The sequence below is a fragment of the Lampetra fluviatilis genome, chromosome 39 (assembly GCF_964198595.1).
Source record: "Lampetra fluviatilis chromosome 39, kcLamFluv1.1, whole genome shotgun sequence".
Taxonomy (NCBI): domain Eukaryota; kingdom Metazoa; phylum Chordata; class Hyperoartia; order Petromyzontiformes; family Petromyzontidae; genus Lampetra; species Lampetra fluviatilis.
In genome coordinates this window covers 3950714-3973943 of record NC_136313.1, presented here as the reverse complement: position 1 = coordinate 3973943, position 23230 = coordinate 3950714, and the positions used below count along the sequence as shown (strand labels likewise).

Sequence of the window (23230 nt, the reverse complement as noted above, 5' to 3'; positions counted from 1 at the left end):
ATTAAAGCGTGTTTTTTAAAAGTTTTTTTTTTATATAGAGTTGGCCATGATCGGAGGTGGCTGAGTGGCTCAGGGGTCAGAGTTTATAGGTTCAAGAGGGGTGCCACGGTGGCTAGGAGATGTCATCTACCTCGCCAGCTATACAGAAGGTCGTGGGTTCGATCCCGACCCGGACGGCCGTATATTTGGAGCTTGCGTGTTCTCCCTGTGGTTGTTTCGTATTTTCTCCGGGTCCTCTGGTTTTTCCCTCCGCATTTAGAACCAACGATAAGCCGCTTCGTTGAGCTATCATACGTGGACAAGTCGCTTCTGAAAAAGAGCTCTACAGCTCAGTGGGTCCTACCTGGCAAAAATAAAAAACGTTGTTCAGTTTAGTTTAACAGTGAATGCGATCTCTCGAACCGGCAATTTCGGATCGTGCAATTAATGATACCCGACGGCCGCGTGCCAAAGCATCGTTCGTTTACCGTTTGGACTGCCCATCTTCGGTTTCACCGAGGGGCTCGCTGGTGCCTGCGCAAAGGACAATTGGTAAGAAGGACGACACAGATCACCGTTAGCCGGCACGTGCAGCGGATGAAGCACAGCGTACGTAATATATATCGGCATCGCAACGATTTCCTGCGTACACCGTATACACCACGGGGGGGCAACTGCTCTCGAGCGAGCAGCATCTATAGAGGCGAGCACGGAGGTGGTATGGCCAGCTGCCAAGCACCACGCCTGGCTGACTTTGTCTCCCCAGGGCTCATGTTAACAGACCGCACCAACCGGGACTCGTTTCTCGACCGAAAGGCCCGAATGAAGGCCCCAGAGCTGGTTAATTCGCCGCTGACGTTAGCCGTGGCACAGGACTTCAACTCTGGTGGCCGGGTTTCGTATTGCAGTGCATAAACCACTGTGCCATTACGCTGCTGGTTGCGGAGAGACAGGAGATGAAATGGAACCGGTCACCTCTGGATTTAGAATCAGAATCTTTACTTAGGCTGCAGGAGGAACCCGATGAGCTAAGAAGCTCTTTTTCACGGAAGTTCAGCAAAATCACGACAACACTTTTACTAAAACACGATAGGGGGTGCAAAGCATAGGTAAGGTAAGTCACTACAAATAAATATTTTAACAAAATAAAGTACACAGGTACAAATGACAAAAGTCTACCAATTCCTGCCGGTTTTTTCTCTCACAATAAATGCACGCTCGGGCAAGGCAGCAAAACAAAAGCAACAGCAACAACAAACAACAGCCCCAGACCACGCCGAAAGACAACAACGCACAGTAGCCCCTCTAAAACAATGGCCCTAAAAGATTGAACTTTCGATACGCGGGCAAGGATCAAAGTCACCAATCGCATTTTGGCAGCAAAACATTAGGTGGGAAAATTGTATTCTTTTTACACGCTTTCTATTAACTCACTCTGTCTGTTGTTGTTGTCGTTGTATCCTCAAATCTTGTAACTCAATTTTAACCCACTTCCCAATGTGGTATCGACTGCAAACTTGGTATACTTATGTTATACTGATGACAATACTATATTCTATCATAAAAAAAATATTTTTAAACAATCTTTTTAATATTTTACGTTACGGCTTGGGTCTAACGTGGCAGCAAAATGCGATTTGCCGCCACGTTAGTTACAAGCCACGGCGCGCTGCTGACCATTACGCGACCACGGCAGCTCCCTGCGCTGCTCAGTCGCAGAGCGGAGCACGCCGTCGCGTGCGCCGCTCTGGAGTTTTATCCTGCGCGCGGTAAACCGGCAAAGAGCTTCGTCTCCACTCGGCTATCGCCGGTTGGTGTCGTGACCGATAACGGTACGGAGTAATGACGCCGATATGACAGGTGCGTCAATCGATACGAGGTGGGGGGTAGGCCTGATGGAAAGAGAAGACCGTCAAGCTGAGAGTTAATTAAGGAGAATATAGCAAAGACACGGAAAGAGAACAGCATTGATTCAGTCTGGCAGACAGTGATAAGTGTGGCACAGAGTGATAGTTGTGGCTCAGAGTGAGAGAAACGAGGCTCCACGACGCTCACTGTGCTTCTCCGTGGTCTCTTACAGCCCGTAACGGGGGGGGGGGGGAAGAAAAACATAAAACAAAAACACACGGATACACACTCAAAAGTCGCTCACGCAGCCTTCGCAGACTGGCGGGGCAAGTGCTGTCAGCGAGTGGCACCTATACAGACACGTGCACAACGGAAGGTCAAAGCGTTGAGTTAGCCGGAATTGAACTTTCACCTGTGCTGCCGTCACCATGGAAACCCTCAGCCTGGTGGGAACACGAGGGAGCCTCCTCGGTTGACCCCATCTCCTGAAACACCTCGTCACGTGGCCTGGCAAGACAAAGATACGTGTCCTGTGAGCGAGCAGCACCTATGAACGCTGGCACGGCACACGACGGGGTGGGTGGCCAGCACCATCCCCGGCTGCATTTGTCTCCCAGCGCTGGTGTTTACACACCACACCAGGTACTCATTTGAGGCCCAGAACCGGCTCAGATAAATCGTCGCCGGTGTGGGCCGTGAGCGGGAATCGAACTCGTAGCGCGGCGTGCTAACCGCTACACCACCGCTCCCCACACACACACACTCAGCTCCATACGTACGGAAAGCTACGCTACGTCCCAAGTTTGTGCGGCACGGTCTCGGTTTCAGTCAATGCCGTCCCGCTGTTCTGAAGCAATTTTGGTGAACATTTTGGATTTTTGTCCTCCGGTTTGAAATGTTGTGGGCGCACGTTCGACTGACGACACAGGGCGAAGCGACGGGGCTACCCAAGTAGTGGGCGCCGTTGGCAGAGGAGTGGGCAGGCCCTATGTGAGCAAAGCCTGGGCTCGGTCAAGGTTATGAGTAGCCCAAGGTGAATAGGAAGAAAGCGCCCACGTATGTATGACATATTTTTAAAAAAGTATAAAGTCATCAAACATATTTATTTATTTACCCATGTAAAATTAACAAATCCATTCGACTGGGAAGCAGTAGTGTATCGGTTAGCACACTGCACTATGAACCACTCCTGGGCCTTCCCTAGGCCAGCTCAGCCTCAAATGAGTACCTGTTGCAGTGTGTAAACATCGCCACTGGGGAGACAAAGGCGGCCAGGCATGGTGCTGGCCACCCACTCCTTCGTGTTCCGTGCCGGCCTTCATAAGTGCTCGCTAACAGCACTTGCCCCTATAGTCTGTTAAGGCTATACGGGGGATCTTTGTCTTGTGCGTGCGTGTGTGCGTGTGTGCATGTGTGTGTGCCGTGTGTGTGCGTGGGCATGTGCGCGCGCACGTGTGTGTGTGCGTGTGTGTGCGTGTGTGTGTGAGTGCGAGCGCGTGTGTGCGTGTGTGTGTGCGTGTGGTCCTCACTGGCAGGGCAGGCTCGAGGGCCTCCGTGCCGCCGTCATGGGGGCAGGCTTCCCCGTGGCGGGTTGGGGGAGCTCCCAGCTGTGCCGCCTGCTCGCCATGGGGGGGGCCTCGGGAGGACACCGCCTGGGGGGACCTGGTTCCCCCATCAGGCCTGGCACTGCACACGCGTCACAACGCACCAACGATGACGCGGAGAGAGGCGGTGACGCGCGCGACACGGCACGTGGAACGCAAATCGTGCGACGTGCGACATTAAAACGCGCGTATGTTGAACTCCTTTTGCACCGTACGTAGCCAACCGCGCTAATCGGAGACTGCAAGGGAGGGACAACAAACTAAACACACAAAAAAACAGTTCTAAAGAAATGAGTTTCAAGTCTCAATTTAAAAGTCCAAAGCTCCAGTGGCTTCCAAATATCGGTCAGGAAGAGCGTTCCAGACGGCCGCAGAAGCACGTCAATGATTAGCCAGAAGCTGCCACTGCGAGGATGACCAGAGTTCGCGTGATGGTTTATGCTCCTCGACGAGGTCACCAAGGTATTGTGGTCCATTTGTGACAAGCACTTTGTGTGTTTCGCGGCCAGACACCGTAATGCGGACGGCCATGAATTGGAGCGTGGCAATGGCAAAGGGGGACAGCGATCGTGAACTCCTCGATGCGCAGTGGTCAAGATACATCACCCTCCCCCCCACCCCCACACCTCCACAGGCTGTCCACTCAGCACTATTAATGGACACACCATGCAAGTTATGATATGGTGGGGTAAAGTGTGGGCACTATCACCTCTGACAATGTCTGTCCAGTGTTTGGATCTGAGTTGATTTGTTACAGCGTGGAAGAGTAGGCCAAAAACGTAGCTCAAGAGGGGGGCTCTTTTGAGCTCAGTCTAATGAGAATTTAGTCCAGAATCGGAATCTTTAGACTGGAGGAATCCGGTGAGCTAAGAAGCTCTTTTTCTCAGATGTCCAGTCGGGGCATGGGGCCAGAACGAAACAACAAACAATACAAAAACAGGATAGGAGTGCAAAGTATAGGAAAGGAAAGAAAAATCACAACAATAATACTAATAAAAATAAACAATTTTTAAAAAATTTCCAGGTAAAGCCCACTGAGCTATTAGCTTCCTTTTCAGAGGCGACCAGGCCACAAATTTTCGCTCAACCAAGTGGCTTATAATGTGGAAATTCATAGCATCCAAATCATCTAAATAATCTAAACGCGTGTTTATAAATGTGGGCGAGTGTGTGGGGGGGGGGAGCCAGAGTGAGGGTTTGAGCGTGGCCGGGTGGCTTTTTTTTGGTGAGACCTTGACTTCCCTCCAGGACTGCGCCCACAACTAAACAAGGGGCAATGCGGCTGCCGTGTACGACACGTCACGGGCATTTCGTGTCGATAAACAACTTCGTGCGCGTGCTCGCCTCTCTGCGCGTACACAAACTCGCCACGCACAAACGGACTCCACCACACACACGAGGCTTGCCCCTCTTTTCTCTCCGCCTGATGACGACCGCTTGTGTTGTGATCGAAACGTCGTGAGTTTTTGTTTTTTTATTAAAATTTTGTGTATTTTTATTTATCATTTTTTTTTTCTATCAACGTGACTTTACCGAAGGAACCAAAGAATACAACTCTCTGTGTCAGGGGAAAAACTCAATGAAATCGACAGCTCTAGACAGAAGCCTCCGCGGGATTTGTGTGCTGAGCACTGTGCCCGGGTTAAGCTTTTCGCTGCGTGAGGGAAATGTCGCCTCGGCTCGAATGGTGTTGAGCGTTCATTCAGTCAGCACATTTTTTTACTTATTGTAGTGTTGAGTAAAAGTCTAAGCCTGGTTGACTAAAGCAGCGAAACATTGAGTCCGCTTCTTGGCTGTCGGATGTTGACGCGGCATGAGCGGGATTGCGTCCCTGCAATGTTTATCTGGTCGATCAATCGGCGAACTCTGTAAAATATATATTTTTCTATAGATATAAACACACACAACACTGTACATGTATAGTCAAGTTCCTTTGTCGGGCCTCCTCAGCGCAGTGCCAGTAAACGATGTTTACGGCTGTGAATAACCGTAGTCTGTGTCTTCAGTCAGACTACGGTGACAGATTTCATTTCTTCACAGCCAGTCACACTTTGGCCATCAAGTGGCCGTTGTAGACACCGTCACAGTTTACACGACTCTTCATCCGCTTATAATCACGTGCTTGACGATAGGAAAATAAAAATAAACACCAACCCACTTCACTGGCAAAAAGGAACGAAGTTCAACAAAATTCTTGAACAAAATCTGACAGTGACCATGGTGTGGCTAAAACGCAACGCCTTCGTCGGCTTACAAAAACCCGAGCGAAAAACGGCCCGACCACCACGCTTGCTGCAAAGATGCAGCAGCCACGTGAGCAGAGGTCGCAAACGGGTTTTGATTCCTTACCCGTACCCATACCCGGCCGCACCAGGGTCACAATCGGGTACCCGTACCCGTACCCGGCCGTACCCGTACCCTACCCGTACCCGGCCGGGTACGGGTAGGGTACGGGTATCGGGTACCTGATTGCAATCTCTGGGATGAAGCCATGTTGCAGGCGCGGGTGGGTTGATTCTAGGAACTTGAATTGTGAGAAGAGACAAGACGTTGGGAAATGAGTGACAAACGGTTACTCACCAGTGACTCACGGCCTACCCGTACCCGGCCGCACCAGGGTTGTAAACGGGTACCCGTACCTGTACCCGGCCGGGTACGGGTAGCCGGGTATCGGGTAGGGTACGGGTATCGGGTACTTGGTTGCGACCTCTGCACGTGAGCCGCTACTGCCCGTCACAGTTACGGGGCATATGAATGGCCCTCAAAAGGACTGGGGTGAGGCCCTCATGCTAAATAACAATAATAATACTACAAATATTAAAGTACATTCGGTATTCATTCGCGCCATTCTCATCGTGCAAAAGCTTTCACGAAGACACGATGCTTCCGAGACATAGTTAAGCAGTCAGAATCAGAATGTTTCATGATTCAGGTGCAATGTTCGCCGCAGTGAGCAGCGGTATCCCAAATGAGTAGTTTTGCGGTGGGATTTTTTTTTCTAATTTTGACGCCAGCAAAAGCGGTCTACTCATTTAGAATAACGTCGCGAGATCTTTAACATCAAATTTCGATTTAAAGCCTTCGTGACTGCAGGGATTCATCTTCTTGGTTCTTTTACGTGACTTTACCGTTCTTTTACGTGACTTTACCGAAAGAACTAAGAATATCTTTAACGTCCACTGTGAAGCACATTTTTGTTACGGTTAATACGCCTGCCAATATTAACCAGGATGGCCTGCCGGATACAGAATCAGAACCTGATGGAGCTATGAAGGTAAATTTCACAGATGTCCAGTAGGGGTTAGGGGTCAACCAGTGACATCGACAAAAATTTGAAAAAACGATGGCGTGCCACGGTGGCGAGATGTTAACTACCTCTCCAGGTATACAGGACGTCATGGGTTCGATCCCGACCCTGACTGATGCCTGTTGTATATTTGGAGTTTGAATGTCTCTCATCCGTGGTCGCGTAGAATCTTCTTTGGGTCCTCCGATTTTTCCCTCCACGGCGTTTAGAGTGTTTGAATGTTATATATTTCTACGTGATAAGCCAAGTCCTTGAACGATCATTTGTGGCCAGGTCGCTTCTGAAAAAGAGCTGTGGAGCTCAGTGGGGCCCTACCTGGTAACTTTAATGAAAAATTGTAATAAGTCGCTCAGGTACAAATCACTGTACACAAGTAGCAAGCCTCTGAAAATCAGCGGCGATCACGCAAAACTTGCACAAACAGAGATGACATTCTCTGTTCATCCAAGAGCGCATTCAGTGGATTGAACACATATTCACTTTAAGATGTTTTTTGTTCATGTTTTTGTTTTTTGTTTGTTGCGGTTGCACTCGATTCAAGAGCCGAATGGCTCACAGGGCCATACCTAATAAATGAACTTGAACTTGAAACTTGAAATCTTGAATACAGTACATGTTCTATCCATATATTAATGGTTAATAGTATTATGTACGTACAAATATACAGTGCATGCGTATATAAATATACGAGGGGTGTAATGATTTGTTCTAAATATGTTGACTAATATTGATTAATATGGCCCATGATAAATGCATAGAAATTGCATGCGTAAGAATATTTTTCATTTTTTTCAATTTCTGCAAACGACATGCTTGTGTTACATGCAGGCCTCCAGAGTGAGCAAAACTGTAACAACGAGACGGGAAAAGTATGAGCAGGAACAATACAATCGAGACGATAAAAAAAATTGTTTCATTTCCTGCCCTGGCTAGCCATCGAACCACGACGGTGACCACATCGCGCTCCTGCGACCGTCTGGAACGCTCTCCCTTCCTATATTAGGGAGCCACTGGAGCTGTGCGCTTTTAAGTCATCGATTGAAAACGAATTTCTTTAGAATTATATATTTTTCGTCTAGTTTTTTGTTTCCCCTCCTCCCGCACCTCCGATTTCACACGGTTGGCTACGTACGGTGCAAAAAAAGTTCAAAGTACATAATTACAGCAAAGTGGAAAGTGACATCGTCATCAGCTGGGTCCTGGACACCCCCCTCCTCCCCACATGCACCAAGCCGCGCTGGGCAGCGTGGTGAAGTACGGTCAAACAACCCCTATGACCGATACGACATGAGGCCAGACCTGAATGTAGCAGTGAATTGAGAAGAAGCTGTAAATTATCGTTAATATCAAAGTATACGTATGCGCGCATGTTGAACTTCTTTCGCACCGTACGTGGTCAACCGTGCCCTTCGGAGGTGCGGGAACAGTCGCTAATTTCTCATAAGCAAAACATCGGGAACCATGTTTCAACAAATTGTCAAAGCTTATTGGGATCTTACGAACGTAAAAATACCGTGAAGCCAGTATTATATAAACATCTCCAATAGATATAGATGATACTTTATACCACCGAGAGGTTGATTGGTTTCACAGAATAAACCGGATAGGCTAAACTTCTACGTCGCTGCGTAAGTCTTCTGCCAAACACTGCCATTGATTCTAGATTTGAAGCTTTGGTGACTGCAAGGATTCATATTCTTAGGTTATTTCGGTAAAGTCACGTAGGTAAAACATTAAAATTAATAAAAGTAAAATAAAATAAAAAAAAATAAAAATAAAAATCACGACGTTTCGGAGGCAACACAAGCTTCCGTCTTCAGGTGGAACCGTCACAGCCACGACAGCTGTATCAAGTAAATGAGAGATTGCACGAGCTACCCCTCCGTTTATATAATGGTTGGAGAGGGGGGGAAGGGCCAAGTACAGCACACTTTTTATTCATATGGTAAGGTGAGGCTTAAGAGGGTGAGCCTTTGTTATGCCATTGATGCCATCGGCATCCGTCAGTGATCCACGTAACTTGGCTCCTATGGAGTGTGGCGCTAAAGACGATGGAAACGAGTTGAAGTCTCTACCAATTAGGAGAAAAGACACATGTACCATAAATACAATGTAGATACTGTAAACTGTATGTACATTTCCTAATTCATTTTAGAAGTATTATATGTACATATACTATTTTATATACGTGCATACACTAATTCTAACTCATTATTGAAATAGTATATGTAGATCTGGCTGTTGCCTGATGATGCTAGTTGTAATTACTGGTGAAACGTCGTACTCAGATTGTAAATGCTGTGTATTTACTCTCCAACACACCGGTGTGCTGTACTCGGAACGAATTGGTACGTTCTGTTTACGTGACAAACCCCTTACTAATTGGCTGTGTCGGGTGGTAGAGGGTTTAACGGCACATTTATATTTACGCGATCTAACCAAAAAAATACCTCTCTTATGGATCAATATTGATGTTTCACCCGTACGTACATATGTAGACGTAAAACAAACCATACATACGCATATCCACACATTCTTGGAAAACAAAGATAACCTCTCTTCACCGTCGAGAGGATTGTTGAGGCAAGTGCTGTTAGCGAGCACCTATTAAAGCAACCACGGTGCACAAGGGGGGACAGTATGGCCAGTAGCATGCCTGACCACCTCTGTCTCCCCTAGTGATGGTGTTTACACGCCGCGCCAGGTACTCATCGACCTATGAGAGGTGCACAGGACCCAACAAGATATTTGCCAGTGAAATTATCCGTGGCCGGGAATTGAACTCCGGTCTCAAAGAATATTGCTTTACACGCTGTGCCATAACTCCCAACTTTACAAAGACAAATATTCCCCCTATAGCCTCAACAGACTTTTGGGGCAAGTGCTGTTAGCGAGCACCTATGAAGGCGGGCACAGCACACGAGGGGGTGGGAGGCCAGCACCACGTCTCCCCAGTGGCGATGTTTACACACCGCACCAGATACGCATTTGAGGCTGAGTCGCCCTAGGGGAGGCCCAAGACCGGTTCAGATAATCGTCACTGGTGTTGGCCGCGAGCGGGAATGGAACTCGGGTCGCCGGATTCGTAGCGCATGCACGACGCACACTCATACTCAAGTTTCACTTACCTTTTCCAAAAGCAGCCCCCCACCGAAAGAAAATAAATAAACATTCAACTCAATCGCAAGGCTGCTAGACGACGCCGGAACTGCCCCGGCGAATAAAGGAACACGAATCTACTTTCCATGTCATGTGCTTGTAAGTAAAAAAAACAACAACACGAAGACACACACTACTTGATAGGAGAGCCTCCCCACTTTGTCTTCAGCCCCCCCCTCTCTCTCACTGTCTCGCTGTCCCAGCAACGCTCATATGCAGAAGTTTCTGTTGCAACAAAGAACCCTGATGGGGAACAAAACCCCCACAATATCCAGACCGAAGTGGAGACCCCACCGCCCACCCCACCACCACCCTCCCCCCCAGGGCCTTGCGGTTTTCAGACGGTTATCAGAAACGGCACATGCAGCAAGACTCTTGCACACTGCTATTGGCACATCCGTGTGCTCCTGTATAATTAAATATTATTGTCATAACAATAATATTTTGTGGATTTTTGATGGACGAACGCTCCCCCCTCCGCCGTGTAGGTCCCCGGATGGTGGTCAGTACCGGTTCACTTACTCGCCACTGAGGTGGGAATTAGTCGAGCTATGGAACCGATAACCGGTGGAGTAAATCGATTGTGTCGGTAATTGGCCGGCCCGGCTCTATAGAATTAATCGTATCGACGACTGCTGACGCCATGGCGGTGAGATGTTAATGACCTCGCCAGCTATACAGGAGCTGTGGGTTCGATCCCGACCCTGATGCCTACATATATGGAGTTTGCATGTCTCTCTCATGTCTTTCTCCCCTAGGTCCCATAGATTTTTTCTCCGGGTCCTCCAGTTTTTCCCTCTACATTTAGAATCAACGTGTGTTTAGAGTGTTCGGCTGCTAAAAATGTCCACACGATGAGCCACTTCCTTGAGCTTTCATTCCGAGAAAGAGCTGTATCGCTTGGTAAAATATAAACTAATTTAGTAGTAGTTCACTAAAACGGCATCTCAAATTGCTTCACGACACAAACGAGAAATCCAAATGGCAGAGGAGGGTTAAAGGGAAGGCTCGGAAATGGATTACAAAGCAGAAAGGGTGAAGCTCAAGGTGTAAATCTGTTTTTCTTATTTGTTTATCTCACCAAGACAAACTTGCGCTGCAAAACGCGTGGCCGGATAGTTTGTTTAAAATGTTTGCAATTTTAGTAAACAGCCATCTTGTTGCTACACATTATACAAATTGCTGTCTGTCACACTGCAATGACCATCTCCCTGCTGATCTGTGTGTGCATGTGGTTAACCACACACACGCACGTATGCACATTATTAGCCAAAGCCATGCATGTGTGTGTGTATTCGTGTTTGTGGACGGGCATGGTGTTGGCCACCCACCCCATTGTGTGCCGTGCCAGCCTTCATAGGTGCTCACTAACAGCACTTGCCCCAAAGGTCTGTTTATGCTATACGGGGGGATCTTTGTCTTTGTTTGTGTGTGTTAGCCAGCGGTTAGCGCGCGGCGAGACGAACCCGACGACACTAGTTCGATTCCCGCTCACGGCCAACATCGCCGGCGAATATTTGAATCGGGCCTGGGCATCCCATAGGTCGACTCGGCCCCCATGATCGACGCACAATGTGGCGAGGCCGTCGCCCGACAATTTACAGGGAGACGTAAATAACTTGGCCATTCTGCCTTCCGCTCAGCCCAAAAGTCCCACGAGCTTGTAGATATGAGCTGGGTTTGATCCCTGCCCATGATTGCACACCGTCATCGGTGCTGTTCAAACCTGGTCTGCACCTCCCCCGAGTCAACTCAGCCACAGTACGCGTACAGCCACCCGGTACGGTGCACCCATTGGCACCGGCAGACGAGAACAGTCGGGCACATGCCGTGCTGACCTCAATAGGCGCTCGCTAGCGGCGCTCGCTTGACCCGTGCGTGCGTGCGTGCGTGCGTGCGTGCGCGCGCGGTCGTGCGTTACTCACCCGACAGGTGGGCTGGGGTCAGCGGGCGTCCTTCCACAGCACCGGTTAATGGGTCAGAGTCAGAGCCGGAATCCTGCATCTGACCTTCCCTGTGCATCTGCAACGGTAAGCGCGCGCACAGGCGAACAATGGCGTTGTTTGGCCGTTATGAGCCCTCGGGTTATAACCCCAAGAATCCTAGTATTTCTTCGTGGACATATTCATTATTAACCCACCAATGCAGTACATTATACATGCCTGTATGCATTATAGATATGCGAAAGTACGACAGCTGAATGCACACTCACGCGCGTGCATATGGCACACAATGTGCATTGTTGAGTACGTACGTTAGCAAACACGTATGTATGTACGTTGAACTTCTTTCACACCGCGCGTAGCCAACGATGTTGATCGATGCAGGGGAAGGACAACAAACTAAACGCAAAAAGCAGTTCTGAAGAAATGAGTTTTCAATCGAGATTATTTAAAAGTGCATAGCGCCAGTGGCTTCCTAATATCGGGAGAATGAGCATTTCAGACGACCGCAAAAGGTCACCTGCCCGCTCATGATGGTGTGTTGCCCTTTAATCAGGGAAAGCCTCGGGGGAGTCATCTTCTTGGTTCTTTCGGTAAAGTCATGTAGAAGGGAAATAACAAAATAATAAAAATAAAACATAATAAAATACAATTCTCACGACGTTTCGGCCACAACGCAAGCAGCCGTCCTCAGGTGAAGAACAGGCCTGTCGGAAAGACAGCGTCTTAATGAAAGAACCTCGGGGGAGTGTTGAGACTCGCCTCTGGGAGGCTGCTACCACACTGGGATGTTTTGACAATTCCATCCGCGAATCTTCCCACTGCGCTTCCAGCTTTCGCCGAGTGCTGCTCAGCTCAATGGCCCCCGGCCACGTGGAGCGAAACGTCGGACGTCACGCCCGTGCAAGTCGAGAGAACTATTCTAAAAACTAAACGATGAACAATTGTATTTTTGTTTACCTGGTATGGCCCACTGAGCTGTAGAGCTCTTTTTCAGAAGTGACCTGGCCACAAGTGATAGCTCAACGAAGTGGCTTATCACGTGGAAATTTATAGCAGCCAAATACAAACTCAAAATAGACAGCAAGCGCCAGGGTCAGGATCGAACCCACGACCTCCTGTATACTAGGCAAGGTAGTTAACATCTCACCACCGTGGCACCCGTAAAACAGGTACGGCACGGCCGCGAAAACCCCAGCAGAGTCGCAAAAACATTACAGATTGTTCGTAGTGTGTTGTCCTTCCCCAGCACCTACGATTCACATCGTTGGCTATGTACGGTGCAAAATAAGTTCAACATACACACAAATCAGAGAACCTGAAGACAAAAAACACCTTTCATACGACAAGATAACACTCAAGAATCCATTGTTGTTTTCTCATCTCTCCCAGCCACCTCGCAGCCCAAGCCGGCAATACCTGCTACCCCCCAGGGAAGTCTCCCGTCCACGTACGAAGCAGCCTCAAAACCTGCTTAGCTTCCGAAACCGGACGAGAATCGGGCACGTTCACGACGGACACTTCATCACGACGCCAACCACGGCGTTTGAAGCCTGAGTCTACCTCCGCGTGACAAGGGACAGATTTAAATGCCATAATTGCCACTCGTGATGTTTACGGCCAGGCGCGTGGTGTTGCAGAGCTGCAATTATGCACTTCTCATAAACACGGCTATTATTATCATCCATATTCTTTGGGTCTTCCGGTAAAGTCACGTAGACTTGTTATTTTTATTATTTTCTTTCAACCTATCTACGTGACTTTACCGAAAGCGGCAAAGAATATGGATTCCTGCAGTCGCGAAAGCTTTAAGGCAAGATGTATTGTTACCATCATTATCGTTCCGGCTGCCGCGCGTGGCTGATGTTGGTGCAGAGCAACAACTGTGATTTCACACCGAGGTGGTTGAGCCAGACGACTGCGTCAGGAGTAGTGGATTGGTGCAGAATCGCTTGCGACAGCGCCTCCTCTTACTTCTTCGTATTTGTGAACCAGGCGTTTGAGCCCAGGTTATGCGTTCCGCGGTTCTGTTCTGGGTGGTGCCCACAGTAGTCGCAGCACACCGCTGGAGAGGTTTTTTTACTTTCCGTTTGAGCATCATCGGCAAGTGTCCGCACCTACCGCCACGATTTATTGTCACCGTCATGGACAGGCCACACGATCACAGACACAAAAGCTCCCAGGCTGTCGGTCACACGCGTAAAACTACCGCACGGAATGTAACGTAGGTTTGCGCCTCTGACATATGCCTGTATGTACATCTGTAATGGCCAGGTATGTTCAGAGGGAGCTACCAGCGTGTTGAAGTATGGTAAAAGAACCCCCCAAGACCCGCATGGCATAAGGGTAGCAACTCTTTTTCAGCAGCGGATTGACAAAGGGGCTGTACATGCATGTTATATGTGCATGTGTCTCTCTCTCTCTCTGTTTATGGATGTGTGTGTTTATGTTTGTAGTGGGGAGCGGTGGTGTCGCGATTAGTGCGCTCCGCTACGGACCCAGCGACCTGAGTTCGATTCCCGCTCACGGCCAACACCCAGTGAAAATTGTCTGAACTGGTCCTGGGCCTCCCCTAGGTCGACTCAGCCTCAAATAAGTACCTGGTGCGGTGTGTAAACATCGTCACTGAGGACACAATGGAGGCCGGGTGTGGTGCTGGCCACCCCCTCGTGTGCCGTGCTGGCCTTCATAGGTGCTCGCTAACAGCACTTACCCCAACAGTCTGTTAAGGCTATACGGGGGATCTTTGTCTTTCTAGATTTGAAGTTTTCGTGACTGCAAGGATCCATACTCTTGATTATTTCGCACCTACAGCCCCGCCCACTCCCCCCCCCCCCCAACATGCCCAGTATAAACCCCTTGACTCCGGCTTCTCTCCCACTTCAGTAAAATTTCTTGCTGTGATTGTCGCACCTGATGATGATTGCTTGTGTTGCAATGGAAACGTCGTGATTAAATTTATTTTTATTTTGTATCTTTTATTTTTTATTTTCTTTACCTACGTGACTTTACCGAAAGAACCAAGAGTATATTTGTCTTTGTTGTTTATGTCTGTACGTCTTCCTCTTTGTGTGGTTGCGTCTGCATGTGCGTACACAATGCATATTTGAAAATGTGTGTTTGTGATGTTTGTGCGCGCGTACAGCATTACGCATGGTTTTGTATGTACGTACGCGTACGATGAGAATGTACTTGTGCGTATACGTGTATAATCGCTTGATGTATCAGTTCCACTGTTGAATGAGGGGCTCCCTCCATGCCCTGCGGGTCCGTGGGGTTATCTTTAACCATGTTTCAGCACGCCACGTGCGACCATCGACCGCGTGGAAACATCAACAGACGGATGTGCACATCTGTTTTGTGAATGGAGAATTTAAAGACAAGCCACAGCGTCGTGCGACTGTGGCTATGCAACCACAACTATAGACCATAGACTAAACCCTTATCGCAGCGGTGCTTAAACTTTAGTGCCGCCTTGCAACCCTTTGATTCCCCGTGCCTCATTTCTGTTTCGATGATTTACCTTCTAAACAAATCTGGCCACGTCTCGCACCCCCCCCAGAAAGGGCATCTGGCACAACCCAAGGAGGTGCAGCTTTGCACCCCAGGTTAAGAACCACTGCCATATAGACGCACACTCATAGATATATAGGCAGACCCACAGAGATACACAGACCCACAGAGATACATATGGCCCCACAGAGATTAATAGAGAATTCTAGAGACCCACAGAGATACACAGAGACCCGTGGAGACACGTTAAAGACAAGCCACAGCAGTGCGAAAGTGGCCGTGCAACCAAAACTATGGACCGTGAGAGTAAACCCACTGAGCTTTGCGCTCATTCAACGGAGGAAGAACAGAAAATCGACGCGAACTCTCTCTCCTTTTTTTGAATAAAATTTTATTTAGTTTTTATTATTTATTTTGTTATTCATTTTTTTTTGTTTTAATTAATTAAAAAAAAGTAAAATGTTACTTATTATTATTTTATTTATTTAGCTATTTTTTATTTTTTATTTCATTTATTTTATTATTATTATTTTCCTCTCCTGAAGCCCTCTCGTTGTGACCAACAGTCCTCGACATTGGCACCTTGACTCCTGAACACACTGCGGTAATACGCAAGAACAAGCGCACGCTGACGAGCGCGGCTTGGTTTAATCACGAGGTTTTTAAATTAGACACTTACATATTAAATAACGCGCCCACTAACTGGGCAAAATGCTCGCTTACCCGTTCACCCTTATATACGCCGACCACGCAATGCAGCAACACACACACACGCACACACACACGCACACACCCCTCCAGACTCATACACAGAGTGGCCTTGGTAATTGCCGGTGCTGTCACATGTGGCAACCATTAGTGTTGGGTGGATGTGGGGGGGGGGCGGTGGTGGTGGTGAGGAGGAGGAGGAGGGGGTACACAAGCAGGGTGGGAGGAAGGGGGGGGGTCTTGAATCCGGGCCACAATTACTCACTCATACTTCCCTTAAGCGCTCCCCCCCCCCCTCCTATTTTCATATGCCCACTCGCCCCTGCACCCCCCCCCCCCACTGAAGATATAATAAAATACAGTATCGTACTGTAATATTTATCCAGCAAGGCCACGCTGGAGTCCTCAATGCCCTCCTTCATGGGTTTCCCAGTGAGCAGTCTGGCCAATCCTGTTGACGAGTCTTTAGACTATTTATTCAGGAGGGTCCTGCACGTTTGGCCACATTTGGCCAATTCAATTCATACACACACCCCACACGTGCACACGTTTACAAGCAGCATTCAATGCAAGCAGCCGTGGGTTGTGGCCGAAACGTCGTGAGAATTATTTTATGATGTTTTATTTTTATTATTTTATTATTTCCATTCTACGTGACTTTACCGAAAGAACCAATAAGATGAATCCCTGCAGTCACGAAAGCTTTAAATCGAAATTTAAGCAGCATTCGCTCATATGTATTGGCTTCAGGTCATATGAACGTTTCGCCTAGCCATATATACAGGGTGGTCCAGATGTCTCTTTACCCCCATTTGTTTTTCTAAAGCTGAATATATATATTTTTTGTATACCAATGGGGTTGTGAAAACGGAAATTAATAAGGCAAGGAAAAAACATTTTATGAGTCAATTAATTTGGGGTGGCGGGTGGTGGTCACAAGACATTTGGATCACTCTGTACATCCCGTGATGTAGGAGGAAAGCGGTGGCTTAGTGGTTAGCGCACTGCGCTACGAGCTCGGAGGACCCGGAGAAAAATCCACGTGACCACGGGGAGAGGGAGACACACAAATTCAAAATATACAGCAGGCATCAGGGTCGCGACCTCCTGTATACCAGGCGAGGTAGTTAACATCTCCTAGCCACAGTGGTGGTGATGATGAGAGAAAGACACGCATACTCCAATATACAGCAGGCATCAGGGTCGGGATCAAACCCACGACCTCCTGTATACTAGGCGAGGTAGTTAACATCTCCTAGCCACAGTGGTGGTGATGATGAGAGAAAGACACGCATACTCCAATATACAGCAGGCATCAGGGTCGGGATCGAACCCACGACCTCCTGTATACCAGGCGAGGTAGTTAACATCTCCTAGCCACAGTGGTGGTGATGATGAGAGAAAGACACTCATACTCCAATATACAGCAGGCATCAGGGTCGGGATCAAACCCACGACCTCCTGTATACTAGGCGAGGTAGTTAACATCTCCTAGCCACAGTGGTGGTGATGATGAGAGAAAGACACGCATACTCCAAATATACAGCAGGCATCAGGGTCGGGATCGAACCCACGACCTCCTGTATACCAGGCGAGGTAGTTAACATCTCCTAGCCACAGTGGTGGTGAATATGAGAGAAAGACACTCATACTCCAAATATACAGCAGGCATTAGGGTCGAGATCGAACCCACGACCTCCTGTATACCAGGCGAGGTAGTTAACATCTCCTAGCCACAGTGGTGGTGATGATGAGAGAAAGACACGCATACTCCAAATATACAGCAGGCATCAGGGTCGGGATCGAACCCACGACCTCCTGTATACCAGGCGAGGTAGTTAACATCTCCTAGCCACAGTGGTGGTGAATATGAGAGAAAGACACTCATACTCCAAATATACAGCAGGCATTAGGGTCGAGATCGAACCCACGACCTCCTGTATACCAGGCGAGGTAGTTAACATATCTTAGCCACAGTGGTGGTGATGATGAGAGAAAGACACTCATACTCCAATATACAGCAGGCATCAGGGTCGGGATCCAACCCACGACCTCCTGTATACCAGGCGAGCGAGCAATCGTGGCGCCTTAGCCCTAACTGCCCACCGTGGTGAAATATGGTCAAACAATGGACGGCAAGGAGTGGGGAGGCCTTCATCCAACAATGGCGTGACAGCCGGCTGTAGATTACTATTAATAGTATAATTTGAAGATTAATTTTTAAGAATTGTGTATACAGTAATAAAATATTATGGTACACGCACAGAATAATATATTGTTTAAGTGATTTTTCAAAAAATTATATTAGTCTAAACAGTATCTTGCTGGAAAAAATATAAATTTTATTTAAACTTTACTTCCATGTAGTATCAGTACATTTTACACAAACAGAACATCTTGACTAAGCAAATGATTTACATTCTAACGATGCTCTAGAGGGGCTAGAAAGCCGACATTTGGCACAAACATTATTGAGTCTATGCCTGGGAAAATCAAGCGCAAAAAAAAATCTGAAAACCAACAATCATTCTCAAATTTGGCCTCCTACAAGATGACTATCTGCAGATTGATAAATAAAATTCACAGGGCAGGATCGGCATAAATTGCGACAATGCTTAAAACACTTCCAGAAAATATACGAACACCCTTGCGCGCACCAAGTCACAATCTTTATTTAGACTGCCAGGATGAATCCGACGAGCTCTAAAGCTCTTTAAATTTTTCACAGATGCGAGTCGGTAAAAATCGCCTTTTCGTGGAGTGCAGCACTCAAGCCGAGAGAAAGGCGATCACGGATATCAGCATCCTCCGCATCGTGGTCGTGCACGTGCACGACAGGGCACACAAGCGAGGCAAGAAAGGTCCAGAAACAAAGCGAATACGAGAAACAAAAAAAGTTAAATCATTATTATTGTTGAGTGGCACCCTGCTGGCTTTCATCGTGAAATCCCTGTGGCGGGCACGGTCACGGATATCAGCATCCTCCGCATCGTGGTCGTGCACGTGCACGACAGGGCACACAAGCTAGGCAAGAAAGGTCCAGAAACAAAGCGAATACGAGAAACAAAAAAAAGTTAAATCATTATTATTGTTGAGTGGCACCCTGCTGGCTTTCATCGCGAAATCCCTGTGGCACGTGCGGTCATGTGTTCTGCGGTTTCGTGAGCACGTTCGACGCGCCGCACGCCTTGCAAACAAATGTCAGAGCCTGACAAAATGCTGTTGACGAACATAGAATGAGGCTGGTATCCGGCAACACGTGAGGGAGGTGTGGGTGCTATGTATAGCCTTTCTTGTGCTCTTCACGTGTTGCTGTTTGTTGGTGTAACGTTCTTACTCGCCCCCTACTGGACATATGTGGGAAAAGGGCTTCATAGCTCATCGGATTTCTCCTGCACTATAATATAAATCTTCTGATTCTGATTCAATCCCGCCACACCAGCTATACTCGGTTGAGGTTCGCTCGACCTCGGTTAGCTCCCCGGGAATCGTTCGGAAAAATGTGACGTTGACCGTGACCTGGAATCATAACTCAGATTCCACCATGTTCGTCGCCAAAGTGCGGTTGTCCGCTACGCCACAGTGCCAACACACGCTTGCACACACACACACGCACGCACAAACTCACAATCACAGCACTGTAGAAAAGAAACCGTTCCCTTCACCTCCCCTTCTCTATTTCCGTTCGGCTGCCTTTCCTTTCCTCTCCACACCCAGCCCCCTGGCCTCACTCACTCACTCTCTCCTCTCACGCACAGTCACAACGACACACGTTGCAAAAAAACGAATCACCCCTACCCCACCAACAACCGATTAAGTTCAATTACAGCCGTCCCCCGTCGGTGTGGCCTGCCCACACACCAGCAATATTGATTTCACGCGGGCAACAATCGTGAAAGAAGCGTGCCCCAAACGCGTGGTTCGCAAAGTAAGGCCGCGGTTGGGGGGGGGTGGCGGGGAAGTGGTCCGTGGAACTGTCGCCCATGCTACTATTTTGGAGGAGCTGCCGGTACAAATAAAATGTAAAAGTTACCGATGCATTGGTGGTCTGTCAAAGATGTTTCGAGGGTTTGCGGTGCGGTCTGTCGGTCTGTGATGTTTGGGAATTGCTGGCATTAAATAGTCTCCCTTGTTAATATGCTCTCATTAAAAAAAAGGTTTTCGCTTGTTTACCCAGGAAAGCCTGAGTCTCATGACCCTTCCTTATTATTAGGGAGAGTCCTGCCCAAGTTTTCACAGTAGGGGGCGATGCTGCTGCTGCTAAGTGTGATCCCAAATAAGTCATTTTCAGGTAATTTTTCAGCATTGGGATGTTTGGCCAATAACACCATATACAGTTTATGGGAGTTTTTTTTAGCTATGGGAGAAAACTGGAGAACACGGAGGTCAACCCACGCAGAAGAGGGAGGATAACATACAAACTCCACACACAGCGGCACCAGGCTCAGGAAACGAACCCATGTGCTCCTTGCTATTTACTGTATATATGTTGAACTTCTTTCGCACCGTACGTGGCCAAAGTGCCAATCGGAGGTGGCCGGTGAAAGGACAACACACTAAGGCACGGCCGTTAACCGCTGTGCCACCCTGCAGCCAACATTATTAGAAGAACACACGCGGGTTAATAAACGGCATCGTTCAAACTGTTAGGGAAAAAAAAACTGTTAGGAAAATAAAGTGGGCCCTGGCTAAATAAATGCATCACGGCCAGGATGGCCGATGGTCAAAAACATTCCGTAACGACGAAGCCGTGGCCGTGGAAGAGAACGCGTCCGAGGGGCTCGTCGCGCCGTGGAGATGGAGTGATGAAATCAGGTGGATTGTTATACATCGCAGGATCGTGAGTGTTGGCAGTGGTTTTCATTTGGAGGCAAGGCCTTCATTCAGCAGTGGATCAGCAAAAGGACTTGTGGCCATTACGTGCTCTTTTAACCTCTTTTAACCCCAAAAAAACACAGGACGTGGCCACCGCTGATTTGCGCGTGAGCCCTCTTGCGCTTATGATATTACTACAAGGCAGAGAGAGTGGACCTACCAAATTGGCATAGTGTCAATACCAACATTGCATGCGTGTGTGGGTGCGTGCATGCTATTTCGTGTTATTTTCATAATAAATCCAGAAATACATCATCTCCCTTTCCCCACGAGTCCCATCATTCCCCAGAGTTTCTGTTCAGCGTCTTTTACGTGAAGCTCGATGTGAATCCTACGCGAGACGCAGATTTCGCCGTCATTTTAAGTTTGCCATTAATCGATAAACGGGCGCAACAGACGGCTAATCTTCCAGCCAAACTCAGGGAAGGAACTCGCCAAGAAGTGGAAATCCACGCAGTTTCGCCTGCTCGCTAGCAAAACGTCGTACAATGCCCAAAAGTATGAAATGAAAACAAATAAAATGCCTTGACAATTCGGCTTTGGATCTCTTCCCCTCTCGCCTCTCTATATGGCAGCGGACACATGCGTTCGTTTGAAATCCTAAACGCCAAAAGGAACACCCATCAGCAATGTAACTTCATTGCTCAAGCCACTGTTGGCAGGTGCCATATATACACACCACCAGAGGGAGTTCTAGAGACAAGGGTAGAAAGTACCCACGCTTTGCCCCACCACACGCACTGTGGGTCGATTAACCCCATCCATGCTGCTGGGCGGACAGAGGCGGGGAGGCTTTGGCAATGCCATCGTGCAGTGGCAAACCTCTGGTTGTGCTCGTTTTGAACCCCAGGTCTCTTGTTGTTGAATCCTTCACGTTGTTTGAACGTGTTGTGGAGATGACAAGGTGCCGGCGGCACCTCCACGCTGTGCTAATCGCTTGTTGTTTTAAGGACATATACAAGCACAATTTGTCCCGAGTTTCCGCCTAACTTAATAAATGTATGAAAGCTGCATTTTCTCCAAGCGGAAGGGGACATACCAAGTGACCAATGGAAAAGGGGGGGGGGGGAAGGCGCGGCGTGAGGTTGCATAAACACAGCCAAACCCACCCCTCTAACGCAACATGGGATACTCCAAAAGTCAACATTGCAAGCTCTGCTCACTCACGTCTTCACAAAATGTGTTGTGTCTGGAATGGGGGTTGTGTTTTTTTTGTGAACACAATGACCGGTCAGCCACCAAATGAGGAATCTGTTGTTCCGCAGAGGTGGAAGTTGTCTGAAATGAAAATAGAGCGATGGGAGTGACACAGACTGACACGGATTATGGGTAAGTGATGGCATCATGGGTAGCAGACATTTGTGCAGCTCATGACATCATTTATGAGATGACTTGGCCTCTTGAATTTCCCTACATATAATTTTCATGCGGAAATAAATATCCACGATTGCGCTATTTGCGCCATGTCATGGACATGAAGGGTCCGTTTGGATCTCTCACAATGCGGCGCAAACCCCTTCGTGTTTGATCTTATTTTGGAGCTTTCGTGACTGCAGGAATTACTCTTTGGTTCTTTCGGTAAAGTCACGTATAAAGATAAAATAATAAATTAAATAATAGCATACGACGTTTCGATTGCAACACAAGCAATCATCATCAGGTATAAATGAAATAGCAACAAAAATCTAACCAGAAAACTATAGACAGACATATAAGCAGACAGATATCACCAAGATACATAGAGAGAGAGCAACACATGGTGATATCTGTCTGCTTATATGTCTGTCTATAGTTTTCTGGTTAGATTTTTGTTGCTATTTCATTTATACCTGATGATGATGATTGCTTGTGTTGCAATCGAAACGTCGTATGCTATGATTGAATTTTTTATTTTATCTTTATACGTGACTTTACCGAAAGAACCAAAGAGCCCTTCGTGTTTGACAACGGCCCGCGGAAGTGGACACCGTAGAGCCACCTCTGATATACCCTCACGTGACCTCTCCATGGTCCACTCAGTACTCTGGCAACACATTCCCACCCGCTTTGCCACTGAGTCGCATCAAACGGAGATAGTGATCCCTCGTTTATCGCGGTTAATGGGGACCGGAACCCCGTCGCGATAGGTGAAAATCCGCGAAGTAGGATTGGCCCCCTAGGAATTTCCGTATATGTGTGTGTGGGTACCAGAATGTTTAAAATATGTATATTTATACTTTATATATATATATTTTACTTAAATCTATTTAATTATAAAACCTTAATATTATACATTCACTCTCTCTCTCTCTCAT

General features: G+C 47.8%; 1 protein-coding gene across 3 annotated transcripts in view; it reads right to left on the bottom strand.

The window, feature by feature from the left end:
- Positions 1 to 23230, bottom strand: part of LOC144945885 (uncharacterized) — a 73818-nt gene that overhangs the window by 43480 nt on the left and 7108 nt on the right. For 2 of the 3 annotated variants that reach the window (XM_078874501.1, XM_078874503.1), the window contains exons 2-5: positions 11823 to 11919; positions 3357 to 3513; positions 2240 to 2334; positions 468 to 513 (exon numbers count right to left, since the gene is read on the bottom strand). In XM_078874501.1, coding sequence (XP_078730627.1) covers positions 468 to 513; positions 2240 to 2334; positions 3357 to 3513; positions 11823 to 11919 — 395 coding nt within the window. Of the gene's footprint in view, positions 1 to 467; positions 514 to 2239; positions 2335 to 3356; positions 3514 to 9866; positions 10011 to 11822; positions 11920 to 23230 lie in introns of those variants that run through there. The other variant, XM_078874502.1, reaches the window with a different exon arrangement.